This window comes from Perna viridis, chromosome 12 (genome assembly GCF_037379345.1).
Source record: "Perna viridis isolate PV_CMFRI_1.1 ecotype Kerala chromosome 12, ASM3737934v1, whole genome shotgun sequence".
Taxonomy (NCBI): Eukaryota; Metazoa; Mollusca; class Bivalvia; order Mytilida; family Mytilidae; genus Perna; species Perna viridis.
Window position 1 is genome coordinate 28,415,118 of NC_142456.1, and position 14,853 is coordinate 28,429,970.

The window sequence follows — 14,853 nt, forward strand, 5'->3', positions numbered from 1 at the left end:
AAATTCAATAGATTCTATTGTATTTGAGTGTCATTTATCTCCCTTAATTTTGAAATCTACAGTGCATTCTATATAAATTTTATCTCCTAAGAACATGGGTTAAATGAAATACTGAATGTTTATTTCTGATTACAATGGCAATTCCAACAAGTATCAAAAATGAAAATATGTAGGCTTTTCACCCATGAATCACATTTTGCATGATTCTTACCTGGAGTGCTAGTTAACACTGATTTCCTGATGGATTAACCATTTTTGAATGATCAATTATACAAAGAAAATTTAAGCTGTGTCTAATTTTAGCATTTGTTATGTTACTTGAACATAGAGAAAATAAAGACACACATGAAAAAAAAACATGATACACGATACTTGGACTTAAATAAAGGTTCAGGAACTACATTTTGAAAGAGGTCTTTTTATAAAAAGTGTTTGCTAAATACGTAGGAAATTATCCCGCAATGCTTTTTTTCTCTTGTAGTTTTTGCAATCAACAAACTTTCACAGTTTTAAATTGTGATTGTTCCTTGAATCTTATTTTAATCTTCTTTGGGACAGTTTTATTTATTCTGTTACTGGTTTTACCCCTAAATAGCAAAAATTAAACTGACACAAGAAATTAAATCTCACTTTGGTCTGTATGCTGTTCTCTGTCCTGGTTTGACAGCAGCGTGTGATCCACATGTTGTATGGAATAGCAATCGTTCATGTTCTTCGTCATCTACACAAAATAAATATAACATGATGTCAGAAAGGCCATGTCCCAAACAGTCCTGATTTTAAGAGGTCAACAAAGCATAAATAGGCAAAATGGGAGGTAAATGTACAGTAAAAATAAGAATAATTATGGAAAAATCCAGATAAGAAAAAGTGGAATTCCACTTTATAATCAGGTCTGTCCAATAAAAGTGTTTAAAAAGTTATAATGCATATTTACAAACACTTTAGATATTTAATTTAGGAAAACCTGGACCTTACCAACATTGGTAACTTCTAAAGCCTCATCATCATACAGATCAGGGTAATGTCTAAACACATTATTTCTGGTAACAGTATTCTGGATGTTGTTAGGATAATTAGGGTCATTTCTGTCCAATATAGTAACTTTGACAGCCATACCATACAGATCTACCACACCCCACACAGTCTGTGGAGTATCTGTTGAGGCTACACCCTGGTCCTGTCCATTGATGTAGTAATGGAGCTGTCCGTTGGCTTTCCTCATCAGACCAATTCTATCTCCCTCCTGTTAATATTGTAAACATTCATATTCTCATGGTATTGCACATAGAAATACAATGTCCATCTGGCTGCATAAATGAAAATGAAGTATTCATAACTCTATATATAAAATGCATTGAGAAGAAAGGTTGATAGAACAGCAGAGGTCCCAACCCTGACAATTGGATCAAGTAGGGATACAAGGTTTTAGAGTGATACAGCTCTGAATTGGAATTGTGATAACTGTAATGGGTGACACAGAAAAAGTTTCTGAGGTCAACTTTAAAAAATTTAAATTTCAAACTTAAGTATAATTTTGGATCCCTTGATTACTCTTTTGGACTCATTGATCTCGACTGACAACAAATGAAATCTGTATGATTACATTCAACAAGAAAGAAGTTATCCATATAAAATTTAAAATTTTGGCCAATTTCAGCCACTTATTCTTAAAGGATAAGGGTCAACCCCTAAAATCAATTGCATCCTTTTTACGGCTGGAACCATGAGGGCCAATTTCATGGAGATGCATGCACTATTACTTGTTTTTTTTCTGGAAATAAAAGAAAAAATCTTTCATAGAGACCTACATGTATGAAACTAAAATTTACTCAAGTTACCACACAAACACAAAATGTCTACAGACAAAGGCCAAGGATAAAGATGACAGCTGACCATATAATTTTGCAGTTAACAAAACACAACAGAATAATTAAAGAACAAACTGAAACAAAAAAGCAAAACAAAACAAAATAAAAAAAAAAATAATAATTTTCCAAAAAAAAATTTCAATATATTTGCTGAACTTATAATTGGTCCAGTAGTTTCAGAGGAAAAGAGTCTTGAAAAACTGTTAATGATGAAAACTGACAAACACCAAGTGATGGCGATAGCTCACATGGCCCATTGGGTGAGCTAAAAATGATTTCTTTGAAAACAAATTATTGGCTAGAGGTTTTAAACACTAAAAATGTCCTTTCAGTTCAAAATTAATGCTTAATTTGTTTTTAGGAATTTCTGAAAAATAATAATTCAATTTTTACCACTGCACCAGTAATGAAGGGGAGGTAACTTACTGCCAATTCATCCAGGTTATATTGTCCATACTCCCTCCTGGTACCTTTACCATTAGTCAGTATACCACAACCACTCATCATTATTGTCCCTGAAATAGTCAACTTGTATTATTCAATAAGTAAGTAAGTAAATCCAATAATTAAAGAGGGTAACCTAAGTAGAATAGCTCCAATTTTCATTCTTAACCACAAATAAAATACAACACAGATAAAATAACATAAACAATAGTATAGGTTCTATACATTTATGTGAATAGAAAGTTTTTTAAATAAATTTTGCGCCAATGTAAAAATGTGCTGAAAATAATATTTCTTCAATAAATCTATCAAAAGATCATAATACAACATCCACTCATCATAAGTCAGTATACCACAACCACTGACATCATCATTGTCCTTGAAATAGTAAACTCTCATAAGTCAGTATACCACAACCCCTGATATCATTATCATCCCTGAAATAGTCAACTCTCATAAGTTAGTATACCACAACCCCTGACATCATTATCATCCATGAAATAGTCAACTCTCATAAGTCAGTATACCACAACCCCTGACATCATCACTGTCTCTGAAATTTCATTTAAAAAATGACTAAGGTAATGAGATATGCATTTTGATTCTTTGATAATATCTGAAAGAGTAATCAAGGGAACCAAGGTTATAAAAGAATGTAATCCTGGGACAAAGACCAGACACGGAAAACAGACATATACAAGAAAGAACATAAAGTAACTAAAATCATACAGTCAAACCTGTATTAAGCAGTCACCTCTGGGGAATGATCAAAGTGACCTTTGGAATGAGATTACAAATTGTGATGTAGAAAGACTTTGATGTCATCACATCATTCCATATTCCATTAGATTGTACTACCTCTGATTGTCATAATATTGCATGTATTTATCTTTCATTTTTCAGAGGTAGATTCATGTATTTAAAAATATTTTGATTCAAAATATCATTCAGATAAAAATATATGACAATAAAAAACAAAGCATTTCCTCATTTTTCAATGTCCTCTATAATTTCTGCTTTTCTTTTGACAATTTTAGTAATTTGTGTTTTTCAAACATTAATTTCCTTTACAATGGCATGACACCTTTTCCACTATTTAATTTTTTAATTGCCTCATTTCTTTCCATTTTCCATTTCTGAGACATTTAATCGCAACTCAAATTTTCATAATTAAACTGAAGACTGACGTTTTTACAACCAGTGAGTAAAATTCACACATTTACTATCAAATCTTTACTTTTGTTTTCATTGCAATACCAATTTAATCCTTTCAGCAACCTAATTACATTGTATCTGTATTTACATGTTCTTAACCGCTGGCCGCATTAGGGAGGTGACTGCTGATTTGAGTTAAAATAAATAGAGAAAACAGTTGGGCAGGTTTTGAAATGACCGTTAAGTGAAGGTGACCACCAGAGCAGGTTTGACTGTATATACAAAGTAACAAAAGGAAATGAGCAACTCGGGCTCTACTTAAAACTGGGAGCATGCACCAGGTGCACCGGTAGGGTAAGCGTCCTCTGCTTATCTAGAAACACCCACCGAGCTGCTCATAAAGTCATGTCCGGGGTAGACAAAAAAGGAAAGGAAAACTATGAAACGTTGAACAAATCAGTTTTCATGGTGCAGATGGATACACCATAACGATCCATGAGTTCATGATGACGACCATAAAACTTCTGTAGTGATGACTTCAATCTTGTAGCAACATAACCCTGCCCCAGAAGCTTATTTGTTAGAATTCTAGAGTGATACAAAAAGTCTGTGTAGTCTCGGCAAGCTCTGGCATAACGTATGAGTTGTGATATGAACACTCCATATGTAGGGCTGAAGGGATATTGCCACAGATGAAAGGAAAGTTGACAATTTTGAATGAAAAGTCATCATGTTTGTCGTAAAGTTTGGTCAATAGTTTTCCTTTACCATTGATTTCTAAGAGTAGATCAAGATATGAGGCTGACTTCACAGTGTCTGTAGTATCCTTTATCTCAAGTTCTTTGGGATAGATGCGATGTATTAAATCCCCAAAATTAGGATTGTTTAAAGATCAACATTCTCACACAAAGCTTTTTTTTAAACAAATATCAACATATAAATTTCTCAATATATATTAATGGCTTACCAGATCTCATGTTTGTCATTGTTGCAGGGATATCTAAAGACCCTGGATTATGGGTCGTGATACCTACTTCAATAGAACCAGACCATTTGTCTACCAAAACATCCAGCCTAATCTGCAAAAAGCATAATACAATTTTATTTTTTATGATATTTCAGTTAAATATGTTGCTTACTTTTTATATTCATTAAAATCAACATATCTATAAATATTTTATCAAATTTATCATACAATGACTAAATAGTTTTTTAACATATATTATAATATTATTATTATAATACTAAAAAAAATGACATTCACATACTACATTAACAAGGTGGATATGGAAAAAATTCATGCTAAGCATTCAAAAGGAACTTCATCTTATTCTTCGGCTGAATTCTATAGAAGCTACACGTATGTACACTACGGCTAACAACTATTTTGACAATTCCCTTTTCCCACGGTGGGCGTGGGCAATGGTGGACAATTTGTGTCCACCCTTGGACAAGTTCCCACCGGCCCACAGTGGACACGTGGTTGGATGCTGTCCACGTTGCCCATACATTCTGGTGGTCAATTTTAAATCTTGTTTCGTTTTAACAGGAATCGGAGTTAAAAACTCAGTCTTACGTAATAATTATTACGGTCCTGTTGTATTATAAGAAGCGTATCTAATTGTATGAACTATCAGTAACAATAATTCACAGGTGTCAATAGAGCTTCTTTATAATTGACAGTCATCAATTACCTGTGGGCGGGTTTAAAGCAAAGAAGTGTGAGCATTTGCCAACAAATGGAATAAATACAGGAAATCGTGGTAACCTTTGATAGGTGCCATTTGATCTCTTTAATTGACAGTTAATCAATTAACGGTAGTGGCAGGTTTTAATACAGTGCAGCCCTATCACTTCTCAAAAATTAAATTGTGTTATAGAGGAATTTTTTTATTTAATGTTAATCAAGTGTTGCTTGTTGGATTAGAATATATTCAGAAATACTGGATAGTTCAACATAACTTATATGAATTTGGAAACAGCAACTAATCTTGTAAGATGAATTCTGAGAAAAATACTTTAACGACCATGTGATGAAAAAGTGCACCCTCCTTTTGCTTATAATATTTAAAATTCTTAGAGAAAATCGGCTAAGATTGGATGTGCAGTCCCTTAGAAAGATGAATCTATTTACAACAGCATCCCCTTTTACGGCACTGCATTATTTTGCTATGAATTTCTCACGGTGGCTAAAGATGCAGGCGTTCTATCTTGGACCTTTGATTGATAGGAAATCAATTAAGTAAAATGTCAAGGGTGTGTTTTAAGTAGATGCAGTAACGTTGATTGACAGGTAAAAAATTATAGGAATATTGAGGGTGTGGTTTAAAGTATTGTGAAATGAAACTGGACAGTTAACCGGCGTGTATTAGCCAACGACACTTACATGTACCTTAGAAGACGTATTCATGTAGGTGATTTAATCATGATTAGAACTTTGTGCACATGTGTACTAAGATTGGGGAGTAATAATAATTATTTATTTTTTGTCATCAACCGTAAAGAAAATAAACAAGATACACGACGAGTGCAACCTTCATGAAATTCGAAAATAAAATCGAAACAACTGTGGGCTGGTATTACGAATTTTAAATATGTTAAAATTTGAATAATACTCTCTACTATGATTAATTTAATATGTATCCATTTCAATAACTACAGATGAAAGGCAAAATAATGCAAAAATACGAAATTTTCAAACTCAATTTTGTCCCATATTAGTATTGAAATATATTGGAAATTTTCAGAAAAAGGGCCTACTAAGTCGGCACACCAGTGTAAATAAAGATACCAATTAGTTCAATTTATTCTATATATAGTTAGTCGTAAAATTGATACTAGAAGAATTTTCTTTTTTATCAGATTTTATATATCTGGGGGATTCTAACACTATTTTATAAGGGATTTTTAATGGCGAAATTTTGATTTTAAAATATAATTTTGGATGTCCCTAATATGCTTCTGTAATCATAAAGCATTAAATTCAGTTTCTTTTTATTTTTAAATCTAAATATTATTAAACAATTCCTTCTCGTTAATTAGCAGTTAATCCACCACTTCCTGTATATTGGCTAAGTGTGACACGCTCAGGTATTAAGTAGTGACATTACACGGATAATACTGATTTGACTAATTAAGTTAACGTTGTAAACACATTGATTAATTTTATTTCTAAGTGGCTATGACATGAAAATCACAAATACTTTACAAGATAATTACTTTTAGTAAAAAGAAAAAAATACTTGTATTGAGCATGATTTTTCAAGAACACTGAACATTTAATTATTGAAATAAAAATATGATTGCCCTTGCGTCATTCACCTATTTGTATCCTCGTAAACTAACAATGGATATTTTGAAAATGAAAGTAATAATATTTTTGGAATAAAGTTTCAGAAGATTCTAAAAAAAAATACGAGATTTCAAAATAAAACACCCCAATTTCGAAGTGCATTTTGATTAATAACTTGATATGCGATGATTTTCGGGAATTACATGTAAATTAATTTTAATTCAAAAGTCTGACTCATAAAATGAAAAGTTATGATTTAACGTCAATGGTATGAAAAATTTAAGAAAGCATAATTATACATTTCTATATGTCTCTTAAAGTTACATGTTTTTTGAATGACAGTGTCGAATTTTTAATACTTTCAAGTATTATTACTATTCTTATTATCTATGCAAGTAAGGCACGTTGTATGTCGATCGACAATTGTTGCAGTGTCAATGACATGTCAATTTACCTCATACGATGCTCAAAACACAGGGACACACCTTTTGATAAAACACATTGATTAGTCGATGATATTACAAAGACGTTTATCAAATTTGCATAAGAAATTGACACACTCAAAGCATTCTAATAGTTATTGGTTTAAAATACTTTGTTCTTTTTTTAGAATTATTACGTAAGAAACCCGTCAGTAAAATGAGTAGTTCGCAAGTACTCGATTTTCTTGAACATTTTAATTTACAATTTGTATGCTACTGTTATTATATAATAACGGAACTAATCGTAGTCAAAATTGTTGAACTAAGTGAAGAAAAGAAGAAACGTAAGAAATACGTCGTTCAATTGTCTATGGTGCGCTAAATCTAAAAGAACTAACTGCATATCCAACTCAAGAGGGGAAATTTTCACCCATCACTATAGTTGGCTAACGTGTGCTCGGATAATACGCGGTTAAATCAGTTGCAATTTGAAAACTTCTGAAGTATATGATTCAATAATTCTGGATCATATATTATCTTCCAACGATGCTTCCCGCTTTCAAATTTTGTTGAAATGACACGATATCGAAATTGGTTATTTATAGACCGTAAGTTAAAGTTACACGTGTCTGCTTCAAATCCGTTCTTTCACTTAGAAAATACAACTGCGTTAAATAGATTGTCAGTAAAATAAGGAGTTCTTAAATACTTGATTTTCTTGAACATTGTAATTTACAATTCGTAACAATCTGGTGACAGGTCTGGTGTACAATATTATTACATAATACATAAAGCAACTGGAAATGATAAAATTAAGGCCTTATGAATTTCTTTAAAAATTATATCAACTTTGGTTTCCGATTAATTCAGGTTTACATTTTGATGATACTAAATAATGGTAGACTTAAGAACGATGTGGGCCGTAAGAAATAGAAAAAAAACAAAAACAAAAACAAAAAAAAACACAAGAGTTTAAAGCATTTAATTCCTATAAAAACCTAATTATATTAATTCCTAAGTAAACACCTGGTGGTGTCACAATTTTGGCTTGAGGCCAATTATAGGTGTAAGAAAATTGTTTCTAACGGTCAAGGTAATGATTGACACATTGTTCTTTTATTTGTCAACTGTTTGAACATTGTAATAAAATTGTCGATCATGGATTAAATCCAATCAAAAGGTTATCACGCATCCATCAGATACCGTGGGCGTGGACACTATACCATCCACCTGACATGGTGGGCACATACACATCTGTCTACCGTGGGCATTAAGGATGGGCAAAGCGTGGACAACTTGATTTGTCCACCATGGGCGAGTGGCATCGTCAAAATGGTCGTTAGCTGTAGTGTATTTGCAAATTCAATTACCTATAGGTACGTATATTTGGTGAGTAGGCCTCACAATTTAGGGTCCCTACAATGGGTCCAGGACCTTTCTGATAAAAATACTCATGATCCTATCAATCCCTTATTAATACTAATGACAATACCTCAAACATTTCATCATTCTTCAGAGGCCTGTTAGTCATGACGACCCCATTGTTAAACTCGTCCATAGGCCTCTTTCTTTCTGCAGTTTTCATTTCATTGGTAAGTTTAATCAAACTTCCACATTTCTGATGAAAAGTCAAAATATCATTGGACATATTAGAAGCAGAGGCTTCAGAATTTGATGGTTGTGAAGTGGACAACATATCTACACTTCTGGTAAGGTCATTCACAATTTGGTTGGATAACTGTGTCAAAAATTCATTTGCTAGTTGACTGGCTACATCATTTGACGTAATATCTGAAATACGTGTACATGCCTTATAAAAACCATTAATATCAATTCTTACTTTCAATACACATTGAATAATGAACTCTGAATAATGATTTCTTTTGTGGTATCATACATGGATCCGGAAATGGCATAAAAAAGCCGGTCATTGACCGACAAATTTTGCAAATGACCGTCGACAATTTTCCAATATCAGACATAAAAAAATTGTCAACCCTTATAAATTACAGTCTGCGTGGTTTTATTAGTGTATAAACATCCTGTCTACCAGTCTCCTAATTGTTTATTGGAAATTAATTGACAGGTGTATGTTAATTTTAGCTGATGTGCAGCCACCAGTGACTGTGATTTACCTGTAACTGATTAGTTGATAGCATAATTGAATTAACAGTACATGTGCAGCCCCATTGCCTATACGAATTAATTGAAGTAACTCTGAGAATCTTCATACATTTATTAATTAAGAAAAAAGATTAACAAGTCCACCATTTTCCAGCCGGTTTTTCAGAGGTAATAACGAAAGCACATGGAACTGAAAGTACGAATCAGTCGTACATGTATTTTGCAATCATTAATTCGTCGATTGAATCATTTTAACACAGAAGTCAACAGACCATTTAAATCAATATACAAAATATGTTTGCGATTTCCTTTTATAAATAATCAACATTTTTTTAATCACTCGGAAGTTTTCGGCTGTTTGCCTCTGTGATGAAAAAGTCCGAGAGATACAATGTTTTGTTTACTTTTAGAACGTCCACGTGTGTTCCAAACCGAACTCGTTCACTCACTCTGATATTTTGTAAAAGACAGTATGTGATGAAATAACACACTTTCCTATATTTATCTTAAAATAACTATATACAAACGTTTTTCAAGTTTATTTTCGATCTGAGCATGTCAAAGATTGACGAAAATGTCAGCTGAAGTTTGATAAAATGTCCGGCATGGGCTGTCAAAATTTCTGGACCCTTGGTACCATACCTAGTTTTACAATTTCAGAGATCCATACTTATTGTAAGGACATCAGGAAAATACATGTTTCTGGCCCTTGTTAAGTTTCTAATTCCTACAGAGATCTAGTTACAAGCAAAAGAACCTTGCGCTACAATTTTAAGAGGACCTTTTCTGCTCAAAATTTATAAAAATGAATCTGCCTTGAAAAGCTTGAGAACTAAAGGATGCTTACCCTACCAGAGCACAAGTTCTTAACATGTACTTTACAAAAAGTATTATTTCCCTTGTTGAATGAAACATTATTTGCCTCTAACAGAAAAGTTCCTTATTCTGAGAAATTAATAACTCGCTCATTTTACTACTCTGAAAAAGTTTGTTGAATTCAGATCATTTACAAGGGACCTTCAACCTTATTAGTAATTTGATGCAAGATATACATACTTGCATGTTTTTTTTAAAATCATTAATTCTCTCAAAAAAAGTAGAAAGTATATATGCCAGGAAATATTTCAAGAATACTAAAATGTTTGTTGTCAGTAACTGCTACTTACTATTATCAGTTCTATTAACAGAACCTGGTTTTATTATAGACACTTGTGCACATTTCCCATACATGTCCACCACAGCATAAACTTGGGAATTTATGTCACTAGCAGCAACTCCTTGATCCACTCCATTTACAAAGAACCGTAACTCTCTCTTCCAATTAACTGTTACACCTACAGTATCTCCTTCCGAAAGCTGATCCAAATCTATAAAATTAACCATAGTCTTGAAATTACATATAAAACCCAAATTTAAGTTTAAGTTCAGGTATATGTTTCATTATTAGGTTTCGATCGTATTATGAAAAGCATTAAAGCATTATCAACTGGTGTGAGTCATGAACAGCTTAAACTAAATGCATATCTCAAATCTTGGTTCCTCTAATTACTCTAAACAAACATAAGCATAGCTTAGCAGAAGCTTAACTTAAAATTGTTTTATTTCACATGATCACTATGTACATTTACATGTATCTGCAAAGTCTATGATTATATGAAAAAAACATGGGTAGCAACCAAACAAATCCAGAGAAAACTATTGATCATTAAAATTTCACAAAAGGTAAAACGATAGCTAAGATTAGAGTTAGATGTTAGAATTTTCACATTATGACATTTTTATAAGTAAGATCAAATCAACGTACATGAGGATGTACAATAACCCATGGAAATGAATGTTTTTTTTTTATTATTATCTTAAAATCCTCATCATTTGATGTATGGTACACTTCATAATAAAATTTTGAAAAAAAGTAGAGAAAATAACGAACCATTAAGATCATTCAGATTTAAGCAGAACAGCAATATGCAAAAGAGATTAGTTTAAACAATTTATATACCTGCTCCATATTCTTCAGTGACTGAATGACCATCCTTAAGAATAGAACTTCCTGACATTACCCATGTTCCTTCACGAAATCCTGTAGCACTAATAGGGAAATTAAGGTTATTAGGATTACATGTAGTTACACCTATCTCTATTGATCCACTCCAGGAATTGACCTGTAAAAAATAATAAACAAATAACACATGATATAACCTTAATTTTCATAGAAGTTAAGACAGACATTTCCAATTAAAATAAAAAAATATAAGTTTCAAACATTTCACAACAAATACATTTAGTCCATGGACCATTTATACCCCAGGTGACCCCCCATAGGTGTTAACCCTCCTGTATTCCATGGGAGACTCCTGCAAAATAGATCAATCCACAAGATCTCCTGTGATTGTATTTTTCATTTATTATGGGCACCTTTTTGGTTGTTCTGTAAACTGAAGGCTCTAAAGGCCTGAATTGCTCACTTTGTTCAATAAGCAATATTCTATTTTTTTAAATCGGTTATGTTTTTTCTTTGATAAGATTTGCTCATACCTAAGGAACAATCATATCAATTTTCATTAAGTTCTGTCCTGTTGTTTCTGAGGAGAAAATTGTTTAAAGAAATATCATTAAAAATAGCGAAAAAAAACATGGAAAAAGGACTGACTCCAACATAGCTTAACAGATTAAAACAAACATTTGACCATAAATAGATCTGATCATGCTCAACACTACCCTTAACTAACTTAGGCTAAGGAATATTCATACCAAGTTTGGTTGTAATAGGTCCACTAGTATCAGAGGAGAAGAGTTTTGAAAAATTGTTAACAACTGCCCTTTTGGCAAGGTGAACTAATTACTGTATTCACACTAGTAAACCTAGGAAAATCTTCATAAATAGACTCTTTATTTTCTGAGAAAAAAAACCAACATATTAATATCATCTGTTAAGCCTTTGTCAAATCAAATATTTTTTATGTTTTTTTTTGTATGTTTGTTTTTGACAGAAAAATTCATATTAACAGTTTTTTTTAATTTCAGTTTATGTTACCTGAACCAAATCCAATTGTTTAATAGGTTAAACACACCATATCATTAGCAGAAAATAACATACATGTAAACAATAAACTTTCAAACCTAGCAAAGTTGTAATTTGAATTACCACCACTTAGTTCATGCTTTCAGGTTGGATAAACAAATAATATACCACAATTAGCAAACTCATAGTAGCAATTCCTAATAAGAAGACAAAAATAACAACAATCAATGATAGTAAACTATAATTTGTGTTCGATAAACTAGGTTTTTCAGCCGCTACCTTTTGGGCATTAAACACAGTTTATTAATTTTTGATTGCATGTACTGCCATATATACATACATGACTGTATTCCTGCATTTCAAAGTACTGAAATGCGTCGATAATTGTTGAACAGTGTTCAATGTTACGTTTAAATAGAATAGGAATTAATAATACCAACCAAAAACATATGTTATTGAAGTTTTCTGATACGTACACTTTGTTTTTCATTTTTCTATCAAGTTTTTAGTTACAAAGCTGAACAGGGTGTGTATGCAGTTCAGACTTTCACGATAAATACAACAGTGTTACAGATTTTATACAATGTATTTGAAATGCCAAATTATATGTGAGTTATGGTGCTTTCATGTACTTAGTTCCATAAATCTGCATGTATGAAACAACACTGATGGTTTGTTTTACTATTGTTTACTAAACCTTGACCTTGTTTTGTCAACTTGAGATGATTCCTACACACACTCTAAATTGTATGTAGGTGTGAATAAAATATAATGAGAATAGATATGGTGAATAAGTCAGAGACAACAATCCCATCGGAATGAAAATGTCAGCTCAAGGCCACCCACTGGTCTTCAATGAATGACAGGGAAACCCTCACCCCAACAGACTAGTTTACACCTACACTAGTGTATAAAATGTATGTCCTTTCATATGTAAGAATTATTTCAATGACTTATTATTTTCAAATAAAAAGTTGATGGATGTTGAGTATTTTTTATATATTAACAATTTTTTATAAAAAGGTAAAAGAAAAACATCTTCACCAGATGATTTTTCCTTAGCATTTTAAAAATTTTCTTTGGATTAAGCCTAATCCAATATTCATGATAGGCAGTGGCATTAGTGGATGGGGAGCCTCTACAGGCTTATTGTCCACAGATCTGGTTTGAGTCAATAACACACAGAATCATGCCGGAAACGGTTCATTTACATTAGTAATGTGGAAACTGAAAAATTCTATTTTACACAAATATATACCAAATGATAAAAATACCATTTAAATCGTAACTGCTGTAACAAATAACAATTAATATTCAATCAGAATTAATACAAAATACACATTAAACAAAGTTGAAAGACTATTTTAATCGAGGTTTTGCACATTGAGAAAGATTGTTTTATCACATGATTCAGTCCGCCACATTTTAAATCATAATGCTGCCATTCCAGATGGCAGATATGAAATATATCTGTTCACACTGGTCCTTCTTCATATTTTAAGAACATTCCATGCGTTTTTTAACACATAGGATATTTATATTTTCGACCAAGATTTAATCAATGTTTTTTAAACGTCTGGTAAAGACTATACAGCAACTTTGGCACCAGTCATCATAACTTCTGTGACTTTGGTCTGTGTCTGACCATATTGGACTTGACTTGACCGAAGTATGGAGTATAAGTGTTCAGTAATTTTTTTGTTACCCTTATTATCTGACCAACATAAAACCAGTCTATTTTCAAGCACAAAGGCTTGCTGCCACTATCAAATATGCAATCAAACTACATAATGTAGTATATAACACAAACAGAAAACTGTTCAGTTAATTAAATGTGAACACAGATCGCGATTACGTTAATTGTCGTACATTTGTGGATAAGTTTGACAACATTTATGTAACGAATCAGGCATAACCATCACAATTTCCTATGTTTTTGACGCAAATCGGATGTGTGGATGTTTAGCCTGAAGAGGCTCCCTGTCTACGAATGTGTGGACATGGAGCCACTGCTTTCGTGATATGTGATGTTGCATGAAAACATAGGCAGTGCAAACATCGATTCCACAGTTGTATTCCTGGTACTTATTGCAGACATACAAAAGAATGGTATTGTTCAAAGCCATCTTTTGGTAGCCGTGGGAATGGAACCCAGGAACCCACATCAGTGCTATTTTCAAGTGAGCTAAAGAGTTAACTCCCTAGCGCAGATATTTAAGGATAGCTATAGACCTTATTGCTAAATTCACAACAGAGTTACAGACATGCAAAAACATAGCAACCTTTTTATCAATGCGGACTTCAAACAATTTGTCCTCTTTCAATGGCTCAGCACTAATAACAACCCCGTTATTAAACTCTTGCGCTGGGTGGTTCCTTTGGGCAGTTCTGTTATCATTGCTTAGCTGAACCAATGATCCAACCCTCTCGTGAAATTTTGGCAAGACTTCGTCTGAAGAAGCCATTTTCTGTCAGGCATCGGAGTTTTTCGATAGCTGTTGGTGGATTAAGTCAATCGAATGT

At 32.5% G+C, this 14,853-nt stretch overlaps 1 protein-coding gene across 1 annotated transcript in view; it reads right to left on the reverse strand.

Moving 5' to 3' along the window:
• Positions 1-14,833, reverse strand: part of LOC148601917 (neuralized-like protein 4) — a 48,039-nt gene extending 33,206 nt beyond the window's left edge. The window contains exons 1-8 of the mRNA XM_088554933.1: positions 14,613-14,833; positions 11,308-11,470; positions 10,475-10,675; positions 8,677-8,975; positions 4,438-4,549; positions 2,298-2,386; positions 979-1,246; positions 631-721 (exon numbers count right to left, since the gene is read on the reverse strand). Of these exons, the coding sequence (XP_088411059.1) occupies positions 631-721; positions 979-1,246; positions 2,298-2,386; positions 4,438-4,549; positions 8,677-8,975; positions 10,475-10,675; positions 11,308-11,470; positions 14,613-14,795 (1,406 nt within the window). The 5' untranslated portion in view covers positions 14,796-14,833. The remainder of the gene's footprint in view (positions 1-630; positions 722-978; positions 1,247-2,297; positions 2,387-4,437; positions 4,550-8,676; positions 8,976-10,474; positions 10,676-11,307; positions 11,471-14,612) is intronic.
• Between the last annotated feature and the right edge of the window lie 20 nt (positions 14,834-14,853).